We start from the raw sequence: 23,143 nt of genomic DNA on the forward strand, positions 1-23,143 counted from the left end.
CATTGCTCTTGGTTCACTGATTGCTGGAAATGTTTGGATTGCCCTGTTGGAACAAAGCTGTGGCACTGCCCTCCTGCATAAGAGCTAAGTAGCCTCACTGCTCTCACTAGTTGCCTGCTTAGCTAGAAGTTCAGTTTATTTTTCCTCTCCTAATTTTATTTTTTGCACACTGTTTCACTGTAAGGTCCCGCTCCCCAGACGTGTCGAGCTCCTCCCTTTATCCCAGGCAGATCCTGAGGATTAAACTAAAGCTCAATATTTACCCTTCTAGTGGGGGGAAAAGCATTTATTCTCCTAAATGTTTCTTCTGGGTTTTTGAAGCAGTTCTGAAATAAGAATGATTGAGGAATGATCTCGTGTTCTTTCCCGTGTCTCGGCTGAGTGAATTCATGCGCTTCTCAATTTCACATTAGGTCAGCGTTTGTTCGGGGAGACAATCCTAGGGCTGACACAAGGCTCTGTCTCAGACCTGCTGGCTCGCCCCAAGCCCTGGCACAAGCTGAGTCTGAAGGGAAGGGAACCCTTTGTCCGCATGCAGCTGTGGCTCAACGATCCCAACAACGTGGAGAAGCTGATGGATATGAAGCGCATGGAGAAAAAAGGTAACCGGGAGCAGAGTGCTGACTCACGCCTTCCACTCTTCAGCCTGGCTTTTATAACCCTCCAGAAATAGTGGAGAGGCAGCATTGATCCACTGTTATGAGGCTTATGCAAAAGGACTTCACCACAGCTTTTTTTGGAGCTTTTATTTGATGCTTGCTCAAGCAGATACATCTCAAAATAAAAAGAAAACAAACACACAACAAAAAGCCAACCCCAAACTCTAAATATTCACCAGCTGCTGGGGAATCATTGCTGTTTTCTCCTATATATTAATTACTGAGGCCCTGGTGTATCATTGATAACTTGCCTTACCAAATGAGAAATGTGGGTTTGGGAGCTGGCTTTGGGTTATTAGTTAATAGTGCTGCAGCTGGTCACAGATGTTGGGCTGGAAGAACCGTGCATTGATTCCTGGGAAAGCTCCTTGCCAGTCCTGCACTGATGGTTGCTGGGAGGAGAGAAAAATGCAGCCTTTATAAAAGACTCTTGCAGAATAATGATATTTGTAGCCTTTATAGAGAGGGGTATGGTGATTGTGTTAATAAAATAAAATTTGTGTTATGCTCACATAAAACAGGGTCATGGGGATGGACCTGTGAGTGCTCTGAGTTGTTACTGGGTATCTGAGTAGGAAGTACATCCTGCAGATTTATCCAGCTCTCTCCATTTTAAATTCATCACTAAAACCCAGTGGTTATTCAGAGCCCTGTTTTTAGTATGTTCATGTGATTTTACAAGAGACTCGTGGGCTGCCATTATCAGCAGTTAACTAATTAATGATACATACATCTCTGGAGCTACCCCTTAATGATATTAGCACAGACATCATTAATCATGTACACTGAAAGCTCTGCTGTTGACTGATGTTCTGAAAGCATTTACACATTTGATCAAGAACTTGGTGATTATATTTAAAATTACAGTGAGGGAGCTTCTGGGAAAATTATAGTCTTGCAGGCTTTTAAGAAGAAATTCAAACCTTTGTCACAGTAACCAGTAAAATATAAAGCAGTGCAGTATCTTAGCATGTGTATGATCTTCCATGGGGAGTAAAATCCACTTGGGTTTCCCACTTACAACTGTAAACCAAAGGGAATCGTGAGGAGTTTTGCTGTATTAGAAACATGGCAGGAATAAAATTGTCAACTAGCTGGATTTTTATAGCCTCACAGAGAATATTGCCCATAATGCAGCAAAATAAAATAAAAATAATTTAAAAGTAGTACTGACAATATCCTTTCAAAACGATTTTCTAAACTGGATTCTTATCAAATAGTGAGTGATACATATGGTCTGTAGATGGCATCTGAATAGAGATAAGGCCATAAATCATTGAGACTCTGCTCTGAGCTCCTGAACTGTGCAAGTGCTATCCTCAGAGCAGTCTAAAGTGAATTCAACCCTGTATTTTCTGCAAAATCCTTTCATGCAGGTAAGGATCCTGTGATTTAACCTTTTAAATTGCTCCAGAGCCACATTAAGAATTTAACTTTCCCTTCAGCTAATGTCAGTTAAAGAACAATGTGACTGGGTCTGCTTCCAGTGAAACATTATTATCAATTATTTCTCTGCCACATTTTATTAAGGGAGTAAATTAATAATTATGATAAAGGTGAGCTGCATATCTCTTTTTTTTTTTTTTTCTGTTCCGCCAGTCTGAAGTTTGTGCTAAAAATGTCCCTTTTAAGAGGTTCTGAGAATTTGCAATGTACACTAACCAGCCTCTTTGGAAGGAGCTGGGGCTTCATGCTCATCAGGCTGAGATATTCTGCACATCTTTCCTGCCTTGGACGAGTTCATTCCTCTCATAACCTCTGGGTGTTGGGCTGCTGGAGCATCACACTCCTCACAGAACAGCACTGCTGTCAGCAGAAAATTGAATTCCCTTTATTTCCCCATTATTTCACTTTTTAATAATCTTGTTCAATACCACATAAGGTAAAAATTATATTAAAGGGGGCTTTGTTTTATCTCAGTGGGCAGCTGTGCAATGGTGTCTGTGCATCCATAGCTGGGCACATGCTGGGGACTCTTCCCAGAGGGACACGTGGATGCTGGGGGGGAAAGGTGTAACTCAGTCAGCCTCAGACCCAGATCCAGACCTTTGCCCAAATTACAGCTGGGTTTCCTTTTATTTTCATGTGTCTCCTGAGAAGTGGAGACTGGTCACAGACAAAAATCAAACTTCTCCAAACATAAAGTGTGTTTGCAACTTGGATTCTAGTTTGAGCCTTGCTGTCACTGCAGATGTGCTGAGTGATTTCCTTACGTTGTCTGCACACAGCACATATGTTTAAAAATAAAAATAAAAATGCAAAAGCTTTTAAAAATGTCATCTAAATTTCCAGAGACCAGCATTAAAGCCTGAAGTCTGAGTCCTACTTCTGCCTTTGGCCCAGTGTTAATTTGTCCTGATAGTAGATTATCCTCCAGAAAACAATTGCTCCGACAGAACAGTGGGACATCCTCCTCTTTATTTGTATTTTAATGAAATATGTGCTTTTATATAATTTGTCCCATTCACATGAGAGCAGTCCATCTCAGCCAGTGCACCTTTTGTGATCCCAGTGTGAGGTTACAGGAGCAGAGGAAGGAATAATGTCTTTCCCAAGCTGTCACAGCTCCAGATTCTCCTTTGCTGCTTAAGACAGGAGCTCTGCCCTGCCAGAAATCCTATCCTTTGGAGAGCAGACAAAGGGAGATCCAGCCCATCCTGATCCCTGCGTGTCTCATGCTGACTCAGTCCCCTGACCAAATTCCAGAAACTCCAGTTAGAGGTGGTCTGAGCCCCTGTCACATCTCCCATGCCAGGTTCTGTTCTGTCTCGTGGCCTCCTTGAAGCTGCTGCCCATTGCTGAGCTGATGGATGCTGTCCTCCAGCCTCCTGGTTCTGCTGTGCAAGGAAACAAGGGAGCCTTGGCTGTAGTTTGCAGGTCAATGCAAGGAAGAAATAACACCCAGGAAGGAGTTTTGAGACTAAACATTTTATAGAAATATGAGATTATCTTGCTGGAATGATTAATTCCATGGTTGAAGGTTGTAACAGTTCCTTGAAGGCTGCAAAAATAAGGCCAATGGGTCACCTTGAAATAATACAGATTTTTTGCAGTTTTACATCTGGTTGGAACAACTTAAATAGGTGGATTTTTAAAGGAGATTTATTTTTAAAAAAACACTTTGTTTTTTATGGTTATTTCAAATGTGCACAGGACTGTGTCACGTCAGAGTGATGGATCACAAGCAACTCACGTTGTGTTCCATATCAGTGATCTTACACAGTAGGCAATCCTCAGGTAATCTGTCATATTCAGGAAAAACAAAATGTGGGCCATGCAGATACCCCCAAAGGTTACAGAGTGTGTTCAGAATTCACTTCCATGATAGTAAAGCCACAGTGCCAAAGGTCCCACTGGAGGCACCATGGAGAGGGCAGGGTGTTGGAAGCCACTGGAGCCAGAAAACCCAGCCAGTCCTGGAGGAAGCCCTGCCAGGAGGCATTGCCTGGGCTTTGAACACTGTAGATTATTTGATTGCACTGATATTTTATTCACTCTGCAGCCTCAGCCTGAAGGCAGAGCCGTGGGGAGAGAAAAATTGAATTTTTGAAGAATCTGGTTGCTGACCAGTGTGACTGGCACCACAGTGTCCCTGGTTCTGACCAGAGCTCCTGGTTCCTGGAGATTTAATTCCTCCTGGATTGATGTCAGGCTGGTGTAATCTGGAACTTAATACCTGAGGTTATCAAATTTTAGCTCTTGAATACGTAAACTCTTAAATATCTAGAAGGTATTTAGCAGGCCATTAAATATTTTATTGACAAGATTCATCTGTATTTGCTGTTTTCAGCCCCCTCATTAGCAATGCTTGTGCATGATACTGCCAGGTGCAGTAAATCCCACCTCTCCATGCCCAATGTAAATCAGTCAAGTCAGTGACAGCCTTTACAGGGACTCCTTCCTTGTGGAATTTGCCAGGATAATTCACTCCCAGTCAGGGAGGAAGGTCAGTGGCAGGATCACAGGCTCCTGCCATCAGCCTCACCGAGCCCATCAGTGCAGGGAGAGCTTTCTTAAAAGTGTCTGTGTTTTGGTGTAGGGGAGGAGGGTGCTGGGGGCTGGTTTTCTTTCATAACCTGTCACTGCCACAGCAGAGAGCTGTAGGGAAAGGCAGCCTGATGGTTGTTCAGCCCTGATGGTTGTTCAGCCCTGATGGTTGTTCAGCCCATCCCTGGCATCTCCGGGCTCCAGGCGCCATCGTGTGTTGGAGATGGTTTGGGAAGGCTGGGAATGCTGCAGCTCCACTTCCACAGTCATATTTTCCTTCATGTCAGAGACACCTCCATGTACACCTGAAGTGTTTTAACCACCAAACCCCTTTCAGTCAAAACGAAGCACAACTGTCCCAGTCAGGGCCTTACGTGGGAGTTCACTCCTCTTGAAGGAGTGAATCTGAAATGAGTCGTGTGAACTGAACCCTGTCATTCGTGTCCCACGTTCATTGTAAAGGCAGAAAACTCTGGCAGGTTTCCAGCTGACTTACCCTCTTTTCTTCTCTTTCTGCCTTTTTCATCCTCCCCTCATTTGGTCTCTGGTGGCACCCCATCCTTCCCATCCCCTCCCAGCAGCCCATCCCTGCATCCCCACCTGCCCTCTCCGTGTTTATCCCTCAGCTTTCCCAGTCTTTCCCTCTCACAGCAGCAAGTTTATACCCAAGTTAAAAAGACCCTGATAGACAAGAATCCATTGATTCTGCATTTGTATTCAGCCTGGGCTGATCCACTGTGCTTCTCTTTCAGCCTACATGAAACGGCGGCACAGCTCCGTCAGCGACAGCCAGTCCTGTGAGTCCTCGTCCGCTGGCATCGACTACAGCCAGGGCGCCAGCCCCCAGCCCCAGCACCAGCTCAAGAAGCCCCGGGTGGTGCTGGCACCAGAGGAGAAAGAAGCTCTCAAACGAGCCTACCAGCAAAAGCCATACCCATCACCAAAAACCATTGAGGAACTCGCCACACAGCTCAACTTGAAAACCAGCACCGTGATCAACTGGTTCCACAATTACAGGTGCGTGACCTCCCGGGGGCCCTGCTCCTGAGGGATGGCTCGGCTTGCCTTTGGCAGGTGCTGCTCTGCCTCAGCAGACTGTGTCGGGTGGTTGTGCAAAACAAGCGGCTTTGACAGCAGGGAGGTTCTCACTAACACAGTGCTAATGCTGCAAACTAATTTTAAGTCATCCCTGAGGAGCAGCAGTACTCACATATTGATGTAAGTGGTGCTTTTAAACAGAAAGTCTGGCTTTTGGGGTGGGCGTGGATGTAGAGATGCCCACTGATGAATATTTATAAAGCCACTGCAGTAGGCCAGGCTGCTCTGTCTGACTCACGTGTGCACACGCACAGACACGTGTCGGGTGTGTGGTGGGTGTTGTCCCTGGGTCACTGGGTGGGGGGTACTTGGAAATGACCTTTATTGGATGCCATCAGAATTGCCCTGCTTTCATTGTGTCATTTTTCTGCATCAGAAGAAAAAAAAAGATTTTCTTTTAGGTCTTGAGTCACCGAGCTCTGAAAATAGGCACGGTGTTTGTGCTGTGTTTCTGGGAAGCTTCGTGCAGTCCTGAAGGACAGAGAACCAATAACCCTGAAGTCAGATGTGGCCACAGAGAGGGACTTCTTACAAGGGCCTGGAGTGCCAAGACAAGGGGGAATGGCTTTAAACAGACAGAGAACAGGGATAGATGGGATATTGGGAAGGAATTGTGAGGGTGGGCAGGCCCTGGCACAGGCTGCCCAGAGCAGCTGTGGCTGCCCCTGGATCCCTGGAAATGTCCATGGTCAGGTTGGACAGGGCTTTGAGCACCCTGGGCTAGTGGAAGGTGTCCCTGCCCATGGCAGGGGGTGGAACAAGGTGAGCTTTTAGGTCCCTTCCAACCCAAACCATTCCAAAATTCTATGATTTATTTCATTGGTATGGTTAAATCATCGAGTGCCACTGAAATAAAATGTTGGTCTGTTCAGTTCCTCTCTTGTTTGAGGAGGAACCTTCTCCATATTTGATCTCTTGAAGTAGGTTTTGGCCTAGAGACAGCGATAAAAAGAGACAAGGGTGGAATAGCACATAAGAATTATAGGGATTTGAATAAACATATTACCAACTGTGCTTGGGATTGGAAGTCCTGATTAATGCAGCAGACTTTTCTCCAAGAAATTTGTGCTAATGAATATTGAACAGGTACAGTTAAGCTACCAGATTTAATACTATTCTGCTCCTTCACTCGGAGCCAGTAATGTTCCTAATTAGTCCAGATTGCTAAACTTGTTTGTTTTTAAAAACTGCTAACATTTAAAGGGTAGTTTTTCACTTTAGCCCTTCTCAGCTTTTACCAGGGAAGGTGCTGAAGCAAAAGCAGCAGAGTTTAATAAGCTATCTCAGAAATATTATGCACAATAGTTAAATAATGTTTATAGTAAACAATACAATTTTTAAAAAAAATCAAATAATCATATTTACACTGAATTTCACTGCCTTGAATTCAGTACAGATGCAGCCTCTTTTCACCGCTCAGAGTTCTCCAAATGCAGGCCTCTTCCAATTCCCACTTGCAGGCAATTATACACAAGTTGGAGGGCTGCCTATGAAAATATGTTCCCTTCGGCCTGACAGCAAAATGTGCTGTTCTCACTTGGGCAGACGAGCGCGGGAGCGCTGGTGGCAGGTGTCACCTCCCTCATCATCACGAGATCCCTGCCTGGGCGTGCGCTGATCACTGCCTTCAGCCCCACCTTCCCGGGGAGGAGGTGCTGACAGCTGGACACAAACTCAAACCTGCAAACAGGGGGCTGGGGGCAGCACAAGGCTGAGCTTTGAGTGATCTGGGCCTGCTCCTAGATGTGCTGCTGGGACTCCAGGGCTTTCAAAAGCTGTTTCAAGCTTGTTTGGAGCCCTGTGTGCTCTGAGCACTGAAAAATCAAAACACAAACCTATTTTTTGTTCCCCTTGACAATAACTTTCTTAGCTGTCATGCATGAATTTCTCTTAAATCATGTGTAGATTGTTGCAGAAAAGGGACAGGTTCCATGTTCTCTGAGGGGAGGAGGGTCTGACTGTTCTGCAGCTTGTACATTATAAGAAATGGGTGGTCTTTCTTTCAGTCTTCTCCAGGCCACACTTAACTTTATTTATCTCTTTCATACTCTCCCTCAGCCATTTCTTTTCCAAACTGAAGAGTTTTTTATACAGAAGCAGTTCCACACCTCTGACCATCTGCTTGTGCTTTAATACTAATTTTTCTGTAGCTTTAGATAAGGGAGGGCACAGATTTGGACAAGCTTCTCTTGCTGTCTCTTGGGAATCCTGTTGCAGTGATGCTTTTCCTTTCAGATTCAGCCCAAATCTCACTTTCCAAATATGGTTGCTATAGCAGGATCTACCTTTATATCCACCAGATGGAAAGTCAGCATTAGCATTTATTTCCTGCAGCAAAAATAAACACTGAAAAAAATATCCTCAGCAGGCAAAGAAATAATTCACTTCAGAATATAAATGGGTATAAAGGATTTTGACATGTCTGCAAACTTCTCCAAGTCTATGGCTTTGCATTCATACCAGTCACAGAGCTCTCAGAATATACAATAAATATCCCTTGCTTTGCACTAGTGAAGCACATACAGGACACATCAGAGTTTGAGGCTCTGATGCCTTAAGAATGGTAGAAAAAAAGCAGGAGGGAGGAATTTCTATCCCGCTTCACCTGTGGAACTGGCACATAAACCCAGTATGCCACAGAAATTATGCTACAGACACATCAGGAATGAAACCAGACTTTATAGAAGTGTAATCCAGCACTCTTGGACCCTAAATTCTGAGTGTATTGTTCAATAAACTCTATATTCTGTTGGTTTTGATGCTGTGTGAAGGCTTGTCCATGGAGCTGCAGCAAACACCCAGGAGATCTCTGATGTTTTGCGTTCCACTGGTGAAAGCCAACAGGGTGTGTGGATGTCAAGGCCAGCACCTTCCCCAAGAAGAATGCTCTCTGGAATCCTCTAGCTGCTGTCACCACTTCTTCTTTCCCATAAGAATTTAATTACTATGTTAATCAGGAGCCAGACCAGATTCCAGCAGCAATATATTGGGTGTGAATTCCAGGGATTTCCACAGACACAGGTTTGATGTTTGTAGGGCTGTGGTCAGATTCTCAGCCAGGTTCAGTACCTGCTGGAGCTGAGGTATTTTAAATGCCATGCAGGCACAGAGCTCTTCCCAGCCTCCTCTCCTGACTTGGGGAATGTTACAGAAGCACCATGTTGTGGATCCATGTCTGTGCAGGGAGATTCTAGGCATAAATGGAGCCTGATAATCAATGCTGCAGGATGCGTGCAGTTAATGGTAATAGAAAATTAATGTTAGCACCTGTGGGCTTCCTAGGTGAATAATATTCTCCTAGGGAAAATTACAGACCCCCTAAATCCTTCAAAAGTGTGGAGTCAGCGAGTACTGCTGAAATACTCTGTTGCATTTCAAGTAAGTCAATAAGATCAATAGCTTCAAAAGCAGTATTCAGGTGGTGTTCTCCATTTAGCTGAATGTTTTTCCATTGTGTGCTGTCTTCCACAGCACAGTTAAGGCAAAATAGAAAATCCTTACAGCCGTCAGCGCTGGGACAGCGTGTCACTTGTGGTTTGCAGGCCCCTTGGCAGTTCCCTGTGGCTGAAACCAAGAGTTTTTTATCTTCACTCTGAAAAATAGTAAGTTCTGGTAAATTCTTCCCAGGCCTGTGGTCCCATCCCTGACCCCAGATTGCTGGGGCTCCCTCTTGGTAATAAATTAGGACTTAAATGGTGTTCATCACTTCTCCCATGGATGCAGCAGGACAGAGAAAGGGTTAGCCCAGAGCTTAAGGTTTTTCCATGAACTGTTCTGTACTTGTGAGGATTTTGGGAACTCCTAAACAGAGAAGGAAGAGGGAGGAAGGCCTGAGTAAAATGGCAGAGGTGGTGTGTTTGGGGTATCCTTGCACACCAGGCAGTTCTACCCACCCATGGAGTGCAGTCATTCCTATGAAAGGCACTACTTGGCTTGTTACTATTCATGTTCTGAAACTGATTTTTTTAATAAAAAATGAGGCAAAAGTCAGATTAGCTCATAGACTGGCAGCCTGTCACAGACTGGGCTTTCTCACAGTGCTTTCAGCACAACAGGCTTGGTTTCATCTTCATTTCTCCTTGCTGTACAGGAGAACACCAAGGGGCTTGTCCAGCTTTTTATGGTTTATTTTTTGTTTAGGCAGACTGGCTCATTTCTAGTAGAAATCTGAATTGTTTGGTGTTTACAGTCCACTTCATTCTGGATCTCCTGAAACTGTATTCATATTTTTTCTTAAAAATACTAACTTCTCACCAGGGAGTCACCACTCCTGGAAGCGTTCAAACAATGGGTCAGTGCAGCACTTGGCAGTAGGGTTTGGTGGTACTTGGTTGGAAATTGGACTCAATGGTCTCAGAAGTCTTTTCCAGCCTTAATGATTCCACAAAAGGGCATCTTCAGTGGCATGGAAAGGGCATTTCTAGTGGAGCTGGATATCTCCTTGCCACCCTGGCAGACTCAAAGAATTCACAGAATTCAGAGAATGACTGGGTTGGAAGAGACCTTCAAGGTCATCGAGTCCAACCCAGCCCCAACACCTCAACTCAACCCTGGCACCCAGTGCCACATCCAGGCTTTGTTTAAACACACCCAGGGATGGTGACTGCACCACTTCCCCAGGCAGGCCATTCCAGAACTTTGTCACCCTTTCCATAAAAAACTTTTTCCTAACATCCAACCTCTATTTCCCTTGGTGCAGCTTGAGACTGTGTCCTCTGGTGCTGTCAGTGCTGCCTGGAGAAAGAAACCAATCCCACCTGACTACAGCCACCTTTCAGGGAGCTGTAGAGTGATAAGGTCACTTCTGAGTCTCCTTTTCTGCAGGCTGAGCACCCCCAGCTCCCTCAGTGGTTCCTCACAGGGTTTGTGTTCTGTGGCAGCAGCTCTCTGGCCACAGAGAACAGGCACAGACTTCCCAGGCATTTTCCCGGGGAAGGCTGTGAGAAGATCAGAGAAAAGAATGAGAAACAATTCTTATCTCCACTTGTTGCACCTGCTGTTGTGCACATGTGGAATGTGTCACGGAGATTTGTTTACCAAAGGGTGATTTCTTAATTGGACACTGGATGGTGTTTGGATGGATTGATCAGTTAGGCAAAAGCTGTGTCAGACTGGCTGTAAGGGTTACTGAGTGTCTTAATAAGTACAGTATAATATAGTGTATGATGATATAATAAAGCAACGGATCAGCCTTCTGCAATCATGGAGTCAATGCTAATTATTACCCGGCTGGGGGCCTGCAGTGACAGTGTTCCAAACCCCTCACCAGCCTCGTTGCCCTCCTCTGAACTCACATCCCTCTCCCCTCTCTCCTAGGTCCCGCATCCGCCGGGAGCTGTTCATCGAGGAGATCCAAGCCGGGAGCCAGAGCCAGGCCGGGTCGAGTGACTCCCCTTCGGCCAGAAGCAGCAGGGCGGCGCACAGCTCCGAGGGGGACAGCTGCGACGGCGTGGACGCGGAGGGCCCTCCCGACGGGAAGCCGAGCGGCCCGGAGGCGGACGAGTTCAGCAATGCGGCCGCCAAGTCTCAGGGAGGGCCCGCCGAGCCGGCTTTCGAGGCGGGGGAAGAGGCACTGCGAGGCGCCAGGCCTTCGGAGAGAGCGGAGCCCGAGAGCCTGGAGGACACCGACGACGAGGGCCGGCTCAGAGCGCCGCGCCAGAGCTCCCCGCCGGCACCGCAGCGCCCGGGAGACGCTCTGGAGACACTGCCAAACTCTGCCACGGAAGGGGATGCCTCTACCTCAGCTGCCTCCACCTCAGTCCTTACGGGGGAGAGCTCCTACAAGTCAAAAGAAAGTTCAGAGAAAATCTCCAGTGTGCCAAGTACGAGCTCGACGCCGGCCGCAGGCTCGCAGAAAGCCAACTCTCTGCAGAGCTTGTTCGGCTTCTCGGAGGCGGCGAGCTCCAGGAACACGCGAGACAGCTCCCTGAGGAAAAAGAAAGCGGCCAACTTGAACAACATCATCCACCGCTTGGAGAAGGCCGCGAGTCGGGAAGAGGCCGTCGAGTGGGAGTTTTGAGATTAAACTGGCCCAACTCGGGAGAGCTGGGAAGTCAAACTGGACCTCTACTGGTTTTATTGTGTTCGCACTTAACCGCCCTGCGGGCCACAGGGCAAAAACGCCATAGGCCAAGGTGCATATAGAAATCAAAAAAAAAAAAAAAAAAAAGGAGCGTTAAGCCCAATTTATGTTTGTGTTTTCGAGGAAGAAAACTGAAATGTGTAGTCAAGCTTTTTTGTACCCTGAAGTGTTTTTATTATTGCCCTAAGTGATTTCCACAGTTTCTGGAATAACTCATACAGCTTTGCCTTGTGCCCTCCTCTTTGGTGTGGGGCTTTAAAAAAATGAAAAACGGGAAAAAAAAAAAAAAAAACTAAAAAAAAAAAAATCTTTAAAAAAAATCAACCCACATATTAAAAGGGGGCTTTTTATCTGCCATCTAATGGCTACAGAGCGATAATACACTATTATCTTCTTAAACCAGGAAAAAAGGGGAGATTTTTCAAGAAAAAGAAAAAAAAAGAAAGTTTTTTGTAGCTGTTCAGTTGCCACTAAGAGATTGCACAGTCAACCGACTCTAAACACACTAGTTTGGATTCCTACATATTTTCAAGAAAAAGAAAAGAATCTTGTTGTTTGAAACTTTGAATTAAAAAAAAAACACATTTACTCCACATATTTTTTAACAAAACAAAAAAAAAGTCACATCAGGAAAATATCTTAATTTGTGGTAGCTGACTTAGTGTTTTCTTGTAAGTGAAATAGAATATTGACACGTAGTGCACATTGTTTCATAGCTTTAACTGATTCTGGTCTTTTGCAGCCCAGAATTTGTTTAATACACTCCATTTTAGGCCAAATCAGGACAAAAAAAAAAAAATCTGAATCTAGGTATTTTATAATCTGCTTTTTAACCTCTAACCACAGAGCACGCTGATCAGACCTCATATCTGGGAGGTTTAGGAGACAACTTAGAAGCAGCATGTACTTGATCATTTCACTTGGTTCGTAGTGTACAGGATTTCCTTTCAGCAAAGACAGATCGCTCCAAAAACGTTGGCCAGTAACATTTCAGCCTGCTACTTGGGGGCCTAGCCCGTATCCCGAACATTCAGCTTACCTGGAATCCTTGGGAATGCAGTTCACGTGTCCGATTGCTGTCACACACCACTAAGAGGGACTGGAGCTGCCGCAGACCCAGCCCTTTTCCTGCTGTTGGTGGCCATTTACTGACTCTCTTCCCACCACGAGCACTGATTTTAAATACGTTTTAGTTGTGGGAAGCTCCTTTTTGGCGTGGATAAAGAGTACATGGCAATGACCAGACGGGCTCTGACCGGGGTGGAAGCAGCCCAAGCTCGAAACCAAAACCTTCGTGCTCTCGAGTCCCAGTCCGGCCCGTTCTGCCCTGCAGAAATACAGCCTTTTCCCATTCTTTTATGCACAGGTTAGGGCTGATCAAAGTACAAATCCAATTCTAACTTGTCTCTAACTCCTCCTGTTGTCTATATGTATATGCGTGAGCATAGAGGTGTGTGGAAGGATGTGTGTGCGTGGGCGTGTGCGTGCAATTTTATACGTCTGTGTATTTTCTTACGTACTTGTGCACACATAGAGTGCATTACTGCCACCTTTTTTCAATAAGCTGTTTTATCAGTTATGGCTTCTACAAGTTTGCTAATTTAGACTCCTTTATTGCCATATCTTTAAAACTAACAATAGATGATTTCGGAATATATATATATATATAAATATATATATATATAATTTTTTTTTTTTTGCTTATTTATAGGTGCTGTATTTTATTATCTGATTGTTAGGAAGGGATGAAAGGGGGCAAATATTCTTTAGAGGGATAGACTGCCGGCAGTATTGGGTATAATTTACAAGATGTAGTTGTCATACTGTATATTATTGATTGAAGACTTTTTTGACCGTATTGTGTATCATTGAACTTTTGTCTTAGGTCAGCATCTTTTTGATGACACTTTAATGGTGCATTCATTACTTCTTAAGTTTAATTAATATTACTTTTCTGATTTTGGGGGAGGGAGGGATGGGGGAGAGGAGTTCCGACTTTAAAGGTATGTTCCCAATATTACACCTCAGTGTGCTTGTATTAATTCATTAGTAGGATTTTTGACTGTAAGATGTGAAACCACATTTCTTGCATGATGTTTTAGAACTTATGTATTTCATTTACAGTCTCTTAACATGCGACAGCAGCACTTAGTGCAAGTTTTCACAAATTTAAGAATCAGTACACTAAAATCCATCCTTCTCATGACTAAGGAAAGAAGGCTCTAGGAGGCTGAAAGGCAGGGATTTATTTCCGATTTTCACTGCTAGCTGTTTCAGGATTCCTCCTTGGGTAACTGGGGACTCGTGATGCGAAACTAAAGCTGAGGAACGGAGAGAGAGCAGCTGCCCCGTTCTGTGATGAGCTGAGGGACAATTGGCAGTGGCAGACACCAGGGTGTGGCTGCACGTGCTGGGAGCACTCCTGGCTTCCCAGCGGGAGCGTGGCCAGTGCGTGGGAACGGGCTGAAGCCAAGGGTGACCTCTCTGTGCCTGTCCAGCGTCCTGGTCTGGCTTCCAAAGCACAGCTCCACGGATAAACACGTCCTGGTAGGAGTTCACATACCTTAGTGTAAGTCACAACGAGCTGCGTCTCCAGCCAAGAGCAAAACTTCTGCCCAGAAGACGCAGATATTTTCTTAGGTTCTTTAATTGTTTTTAATTTTTTTTTCTTTGTTGTTGTTTGGTTCAGGTTGGGTTTTTTAATTGATTCTAGGCAATACACTTGCCAGTCTGTTCCTACTGTCCCTGTCTGCTGATTTGAGACCCAGGTGCTGGATGCAGTCAAGTGGTTACTCTCAGCTTTCTCCATAGTGAGGGTTTTTTTCTGTTTGATGATTTTATTTTGTTTTTTAAGTTAATATTCCCCAAACTGTTCTTGTGCCTGTGTCTATCTGATTGCATTCCATGATGCTTACTGAGAGCTCTGGCTGCACTGTACGACAGCAGAACTGTATTCGCAGGTCGCACACAAATGCAGCACTTAAGGTCAATCTCTCTTCTTAATAAGCAATACGTAAGTGCCTTGAAACATATCTTTTTCTTTTCTTTTTTTTTTTCCTGTTTATTTTTGGTTTGCTTTTCAGGTTTCCACTAGTTCTTTAGGATTCTTTAGTGTCTGCCCAGTTTTTAATGCTGTAATGATTTTTAAAAAGCATATCTGTAGCTTGCCCTAGAGGAAATCTTTCTTCCATAACACTAACTGTTAATTCTAAGCTCCATTATTCCATTTGAGTCATGTAATTTTGCTGGTTAAAGACAGCGTTCAGAAGTCAGAAGTCACTCCATCCTGCCAAGCATTATCATTGGGATCTATTATAAAATTAATCAAATAAAAGGCTGTCAGTATTTCCTATATTTTTGGCACTTTATTAATGGCTTAGCTCCTTTTGCTGTTTCATATTTAATGATCTGTGTTGAATGTGGATTAGCCTGCTGAGATGCTGTTGGGGTGATCTCCTGCCCGGAGTCCCTTTGGGTTCCTTGGTGAACCCCTGGTTGGAGGGCAGGGGCCGAGGAGCACCCTCAGACCTGGAGCTCAGAGATGCTCCCTGCGTTTGTCCTGGTGTTTAGCCAAGGTCACAGCTGCTTTTCTGTTCCAGTGGAAAGTAGGATGGATTAGTTGAACTACTGCTGATGTTCTCGGGTTGGACATGAGTTACCTGCTGGTGTTTCTGGCCAAGGCCCCCCAGTTTAGAGGCTGAACTTACACTGCAAGGTGTGAGAGATAGTTGGGATCAATTTGGAACTCACCCTTGGGAGAAAAATGTGCTTTGGAATAACTTTTTTTTTTTTTTTAAACTTAATGGAAAGGATTAAAAGTTGAAGGAGAAGAAGTGCCAAAGAGCAGCACAGTGGCTGTCATCCCTTGGGTGCTGATTCCAGGGGAAGGGAATGTGTGAGAGGTGTGACATGGGGCTCATCTCACAGGGCAGCAGAGCCCTCGTTGCTGACGTTTCTTTTCCTGATGGATAAAAGCACAGGCAGCTTTCAGGAAATCCATCATGCCAGAGTCTGTTTTTCCTGAGGTTCTTTAAAAGCATTTTATTTTCTCTCTCTGTTTCCAGTTCCATGCTCTTACCAATTCTGTGCATGAAGGGCCAGGGCTGTTTTAATAGAAATGCGTTTATATTGCAGTTAAATTGTTGATCTTTCTCTCTGGATGATTAGGGAAGGAAAAAAGTGCAGTGCTTTGTTTGCTAAAAGCCAGGAAAGAGTATCCCCTGGCAGAAGGGTCATGCAGTGGAATTGTCAATACACTTCCATTTTTCAGGATACAGATTTCAGACAACAGCAGTGTAGATGTTTATTGGCAGAAATGCATTTAATTACAGTTGCTTTTGATGCTATAAAATTTGACCATTTTATTTATTCGTCAGTGAAATGCCTATGAATAGAGCCACCCTTTAAAGGAACCCATATCAGTGCACTCTGCCCATATCATGAATTAGTGAGTCCTTTAGTAATAAACTCCTTGCTGTAATAGGAAAGATCTATATTACAGTTAAAAAGAAAAAAGTATGTGCCTTTCTCATTAGCTAAAAGATCTCTACATTATTTTTATGTAACTTGTTCATATGGGATTGGTGTAGGGCAGGGGGACCATGAACACCACAGAATTCTATGCAATATTTTCCAATCCAATTACTTAAAAGTCACTATTTTTCAATCCTTTAACAGGAGAAATAGTAAGTTAGAGAAGTGCATCATTCTGGTGGTAATTCAAAGTGCAAAGCTGATAAATTGACATAAAATAGGATTGAGGGAAATGTGACAAATTAATGTGATGAAATAATGGAAAATGCTAACAGTGGTTGCAGTCCCTACAAGCACAGCTGCCATCAGAAGTCTGTCATCTTCCATTTTAAAATTAATAATTTCCAGTATTCTTAAAGCTTTTATGAATAAGAATGCTCCTGGCAAAAACAGGGCAGGTTAGAAAGAGGAAAAAAAATCACATTTTGACCATATAGAAATTATGAGAAGACATGAAAAAAAGTAATTGGGTTTGGACACTTTGCACTTGGATCCAAAATGCTTTGTTTTAGTTGAAATGCCGCAGTAATCTGTGCCTTTAGCAGGGTTGTGAGAGATCAGTAGCTTGGCAGTTTGTTGCAGACTGAAAGTGGAGTGGTGACATTTTTAACCTGCACGTGGAGGGCACTATTTTTGCTTCATTTGTGTCTCTTGCTACAAAGGAGTTCCTGAAATTCTCTCTGATTTCTTCTTCACCCAGTGGATGTTCTCTGTCTTCAGCCGTGAGTGTGGCTGAGCTCCTCTTGGAGACTCAGAATCAAGAGGAGAAGAAGGAAAGTTGGTTCTGAGGTGGGGACTGGATTTAACATTCCCTAAAACCAAGTCAGGGCTTTCCTGTGAGTGTGTGGCAGTTTTGGCCCTGGTGTGACCAGCTGGCTGTAGCCTCTTATCCCTAAATTTAACTCACATGCATAAAACATTGGCAAAGCAGGACCGGGTTGATTCCTGTGGTGTTCTGCCTTGCCCTTTCTGCTCTGTGAACATCAACATTTTCTTTGTGTTGCATATACAATCAACTTTTCTGAGAATTTAAAAGTTCTATACAAAGGAAAGACTTCCCCCCCACCCCCAGCAGTTTAAAGTCTGGTTTTAAATTGCAGGGAGAATCACTGGCATGGGAAGTACAAGATCTGAATTTCTTTTCTGATGTAACCTCTGTAGTTCAGAAAGGGTGTAGCAGTCCCTGTCTCCTTCACATATATTTGAGCTCTAAAATGTAGGAATAAAATTTCACCAATTTCTTCTTTCCTCCCCATCTCTTTTATAGGATATATTGACTATGCCATATATAAAGTATAGTTAATAATGGACTTTATAGCAAGAAAAGCTCTTTAAACCATGCCTAGGGACAGATTTGTCCTACATGACCAGGTCATGGACTATACCCTACCCTATTAATATGCAAGGATAAAATGGTTTTATGCTCTGAACGTGAAATTTATCCTTTTGGAGAAGATTAGCGTTAGGCCTGTGCACTTAAGTTTTCAGAAAGCCTTAAAAACAGGTGTGTAAGAGGTGCCATCTCTGTCCTCAGGGATGATTTCCCCCCAGCCAAGTGGTACTGTGGCATATTTAATAGCAGTTATTAGTTATAAGGTCATTTTCCAGTTGAAGAAGGTCATTCATTGAACTTTATTAGTGAGCCCCTGACCAGCATCCTCTGGTACAATCTAGGACCTGCTTTTCCCGAGACCTGGGCATCCATATCCATCCCAAAGTCCTTGGCTCTCTGTGAAATCTGTGCTTCTACAACTCTTGTGAATGGAAAAAAAAACCTGATGGGATTCCTGGGCTTGATTGTCATTGCTATTCACAAACGTCTTCTGGCACTAAAGTGCATTAAAAGGAAAAGCCTCCTTTTAAAAAACAAGTAAGATTATTGTATTTTGTCCTTGTCCAGCTCTTCTATAAAGGTCAATTCTGCCAGTTTCAGGCTTGCTTTACTCCCAGTGGTGTTGGCAGATTTTAGCCACGGTTCTGTAGATTTTCTATTATTAAATCTGTTGGTTTCATCACATCATTGCAGTTTCTTTGGACTTTGAACCAGCTGAGTGCAGAGAGCAACTGAATCCTTAACCATAACAAAACAGTGCAGGATCAGTGCAGCAAAGTGAATACCCCTGTGATGCCGTGTCTTTGGCTTTTTCTTTGAATTCCAGAGATATTTGTAATACGTGGTACAATCTTCATCCAAAGTTCTTTGGAAATGGAGAGAATCATGCCCAGAATTTCCTGCTGTTGTGGTGCCACACCTGATTTTGCACAGTTCCTGTGTAATTCCTGGTAGTGTCACAACAGCACAGCCTCTTTCTTGACAGAAAGAACAAGAGTTGTGTTCTCTTCTGTCCGTGTGGGTAATTAATATGCATTTTTGGGAGCTGTGAAATGTGTCTCTGTGCATCATTCCAGGATGGAAAAGCCCCTCTATGTATTTAGCATTTGTGTGCTTGGTCTTAATGGTGCAGTAGAACTGCTGCAGCCAAATTTGTGAAATCATTTGGGATGTAGGTGAGCGAAGGCTTAAAACCAATATGTATTTTAATGGGCAGAGGATGCCATTCCCCACTTGTCAGATCCATTCCCTGCTGTAAAGAGGGGATTAGCCACTGGAGAGACCAGGCTGCTGGAGATGCATGGGTTTAGCTAATGAGGACAGGGAAGATCATGCTCAGAATACATAAAAATGATCCCAAGGGTCTGAGATGTGCAAGAGCCAAGGAATTGGAAGGGAGGGGTCAAACCTTGTCTATGGGTTTGGCTTCCTGCAGGAAGTTCATATCCCAGATATTTGCACACGTGTTGTGCTCTCTCCTTTATCAATGTACAGTGGACAGTAAAGACATATTTAAAACAATCACAAAACCAGCTGATGAAGTAAATTCAAGCCAAGTATGGAATTAAAGCAAGCAGCTCAGCCTTGCTCTCTCTTAGCTGAAAATTCAAGTATTTGTAGGAATGAGGTAGAAATTTTCTGTTAGGCAGCTCCTCTTGGAAGGCGAGTGTCTGTGCTTTCAAGAGAATAAATAAAACTTGGCACTTGACTTGCTCTGAAGTACAATCTTGTCTCCAAGTAACTAGGAAAAATATTTTTGCAATCAGTCTTTCAATCAGACTTCTCTGGCTTTTATTAGCTTGTGTTGGACCCTTTGTGCTGTTCTGATGTGTTATTTATATGTGGGTAAGTTATTACTAGCTTTAAAAGTGTTTCCAAAGTACCTGGTTACCTCTGGTTGCTGGTACAGGTGATACAGGGAGTACTTGAGCATCTGGTTTGGAAAGGAGGAGTGTGGGAATAAGCAAGGTCACATCTGCATTGTACTTTTCCTTTTCCTTGATCAGGGCTTCCATTTCCTTCTCACCTTCTCTAGAGAGATGGAGTTCATGGGTCAATCTTTTTTTTTTCTGTGGGAGAAAGATTTTATTCGAGCTTGAAATGATTTTATTTTCACTCCATAGGCATGTCATCAAAATCCTGTATGTTGCCACATTTCCTGTAAAGTCTTTAGGTTTTGCTTCCTGAAATTGACTCTTTCACTTTCTCTACTTGGAAAGCTATGTGCCTTATTTCCTAATCTCTTCGTGGAGAATAATCTAAAGCACAGTGATCTGGCTTGCAGCATTCCCAGGCTCTTTTCATTGTTTTTGGGGGAGGAGCAAACGCTGATGGAGCATCCCAGTGTCCCAACACTGGCAGGTGCTTGGCTCCCAGGCACATCCAGCACTGTGTGAGGAGTCTTTGTGCAATAGAAACTCTGGCTCTGTGGCTGGGAGGTTCCTGTCCCACAGCCAGTGAGGGTGAGCTCTCCTTCAGGGGAATTCACACTCCTGGGGGAAAAGAAAACCCCGTGTTCCCTGCGGGTTCGTTCCAGCAGTTCCTGGGGCAGTTGGTGCTCGCGGGGCTCAGTCTCGCCCTGCACACCCAGAGGTCTGTGAGTGTCCCAGGAAGAGCCGTGGCAGCTCCTCGGTGCCATCAGCCACATCCCCACTCCCAGCCCAGGCCCGTGCTGGCTCGGGGTGGCCAGGCACTGTCAGTCATTCCAGCTGGGATTTCTTTTGTGCAGAACAGGCTCTGCCCCCCAGCACCCCCAGCCCTCCCCTCCCGAGCTCGCTCTCTCTGCAGCATCAGAAGGTGAAATACACAGAGGTGCTTTGTGATTAGGACAACAATCTGATATTTCCTATTTATGAGATTCATTTTTAACAGTTTCTTTTTTGTCGAGGTTTGGTTTTTTGTTGGATATAAACACAACAGGAGTATTTACATATCATTGGTTTGGGTTGGAATGGAACTTAAAGCTCATCCTCCTCCAACCCCCTGCCATGGGCAGGGATGTCTCCCACTAGACCAGTTTGCTGTCCCCTAAATGGATGTTGGAGAAAGCTTGGGATATCCTAGAGATGGAGCAGGTGGTGTTGGCTTGTAGTATCCATATCGTTGTGCCCCAGTTGTGTTTTCTAGAGCAATCTTTTTTTTTTTTTTTTTTTTAAGGAAAAAAAAAAAGTATTTTATCTAAATGCCTAATAAATAATATTATTTAAATAGTTTTTAAAATAATTTAGGACTGAGAATAAGAAGCCTCAGTTGTGAGAGAAGAGACTTAAAATATACAGAGAGAGAAAATACCCTGAGCCTCCTAGAGCCTCTACTGAGAATTTGCTAAAGACACAGAGCCCCTGGTCAGAGCACATTGCAATTAACTCACAAGTGTTCATTTAAAATGAGAGACTGGTTTCCTGTGATGTTCATCTTTGTTGGCGTATGTTTGACTTTCTGAATTCAGAGCTGATTTCCTTCTCATTCAAAAGCTGGTCAAGGAAAAAAAAAAAAAAAACATTAAAAAAAAAAAGCAAAAAATAATAATCCACCTTGTGCAGCAACAACTTTGCTCTGGAAATCCACGTTGTGCATTATGTGTGGCACGGAGGGGTGGTTCAGTTTTGCTGCCAGGTGGAGATGTGTGCACACAGGCTTTTCCCTGGCCAGGTGGCCCCGGGCAGCAGCAGAACAGCCCCAGATGCGGGCAGGAGGGAGGGATGGGCAGGCTCCAGCCCTGCCAGGTCCCCCCGGCGTGGCAGAGGGGAAGGTGCTGGGCCAGCTGCAGGGCACAGCAGCACTTCTGTGGCTTGGGAAGCAAATTTGCACTTTGCCTTTCGAGGGTGTCCCACTTCAAGAAAAAAAAAAAACATCCAGCGAATTTCCCACATCAGGTTCTTTTTCCTTCTGGTGTAGTCCAAAAAGAAACTGAAAATGAGAGTAAAGAAAGCCCTAGTGTAAGTGTTGGATCAGCTCTGCCAAACAAAAGGTTGTTCCTCTTGGAATACTCTATGCATTTCTGTGGTGAAAAGCATTTTCTCCCATTCCTTGCTGGAAATGCTGTGAGAATGTCACACATACAAATTTGGATGTCGATCCCAAAGCAGATGGAGGCTGGGGAGGGGGGGATGTTCTTTTTTTTTTTTTCTTTTTTTCTTTTTTTTTTTAATTGTTTCCCTCATGTCCCTTTTCATTTTTATTTTTTTTTAATTAAAAAATTAACTCTTTGCATTTGTGCAATAACTACTTGCCATGAGAATGGGCAGACCTTGGAAATGCCCCGACTACTAACACAGCACAAGATGAACTCGAACAGAAAGTGGTGTACTTTTTCCTGAGAACTTTTTTTTTTTTTTAATAATAAGCTCAGTTTTTACCCCAGTGTATTGTGGTGTCTTACATTTTTAGCAGTATTTTATATTTTTTCTGTAACGCACTAAGTCTTAGATGTTTTTAGAGCTTGTTTGTTATATTCACAATCACAGATTTTAAAAAAGAAAAAAGAAAAAAAAAAAAAAGATCCTCACAAAGACCCAATTGACCAAAAAAAAAAAAAAAAAAGTGTCTTTTTTTTTTTTTGTACAAGTAGCTTTGAGAAGCCCACATTGTGTTGCTGTGACTCATCTTTTGTAACATTTTATTTCTTGGTATTTGTTTAAACATAAAAAGTAAGAGTTTATCTGGCTGGCAGTGCAGGGCAGCGCTCCCTCGTCAGCAGACGGCATTGTTTCTGTCTTTGTTTGGTTTAGCCATAAAATGTTTGTTCTCAGCACTGTACAACGGTCCCTATATGATATGGAGAAGCAATATCACTGTATGAAACTCACACGATGTATTATTATTATTATTCACTAGCACCCTAGGTGTGATAATTGAAGTAAATATCTTTTATACAAACACAATTCCGCGTGGGCTGTCTTTTATTGAGGTGAGACCTGAGTCCAAGCAGCAAACATTTACATTGTGCTTCTGGTTTTGGTGATGCCCAGAGGGATCACAGGGATGGTTTGGTGGGATTTGTGTTTGGCAAGGGGAGGAAAATTATATTTTGTATATCAGTTCCTATGGAGAGTGTGTGTGTGTTTCCAGTATCGTAAATATTGAACTGTTAGATGTTCAGAATGTTCACTGAAATCCAAGTGTGGCCATTCCTGCTGCAGTCAGTGTGAGGTGGGCTTCACAGACAGAAAATACCTATTTGGGCTCTGAGACTGCCAAGGGGGATTGTTTTGAGCACTACAGCAGCATATCAACTAATTAAAAAGAAAAACAATGTCAGTTACCTGAGGTCAGGAATGCTTTAGATTCAGAAATGAAAATGTCAAAGAATTTTCCCAGATATTTGGCTCGCTGTTTATTTTTACAGATCCTTTATAGGAAAATTAATTCCTCATTTTGTGCCTTATGGGATGTTCCTATAAATACTCTCAGTATTTACAGAGTGAGGAGCTTGGTAAGGAACAGATGCTG

General features: G+C 43.7%; 1 protein-coding gene across 10 annotated transcripts in view; it reads left to right on the forward strand.

Moving 5' to 3' along the window:
* CUX1 (cut like homeobox 1) overlaps positions 1 to 23,143 on the forward strand; it is a 270,952-nt gene that overhangs the window by 228,585 nt on the left and 19,224 nt on the right. For 9 of the 10 annotated variants that reach the window (XM_053960856.1, XM_053960859.1, XM_053960858.1 and 6 more), the window contains 3 exons: positions 414 to 602; positions 5,399 to 5,663; positions 11,061 to 13,720. The exons of the other annotated variant lie outside the window; for it this stretch is intronic. In XM_053960856.1, coding sequence (XP_053816831.1) covers positions 414 to 602; positions 5,399 to 5,663; positions 11,061 to 11,763 — 1,157 coding nt within the window. In that variant the 3' untranslated portion in view covers positions 11,764 to 13,720. Of the gene's footprint in view, positions 1 to 413; positions 603 to 5,398; positions 5,664 to 11,060; positions 13,721 to 23,143 lie in introns of those variants that run through there. 10 annotated transcript variants of the gene reach the window in all.

The sequence above is a fragment of the Vidua chalybeata genome, chromosome 20 (genome assembly GCF_026979565.1).
Source record: "Vidua chalybeata isolate OUT-0048 chromosome 20, bVidCha1 merged haplotype, whole genome shotgun sequence".
Classification (NCBI taxonomy): Eukaryota; Metazoa; Chordata; class Aves; order Passeriformes; family Viduidae; genus Vidua; species Vidua chalybeata.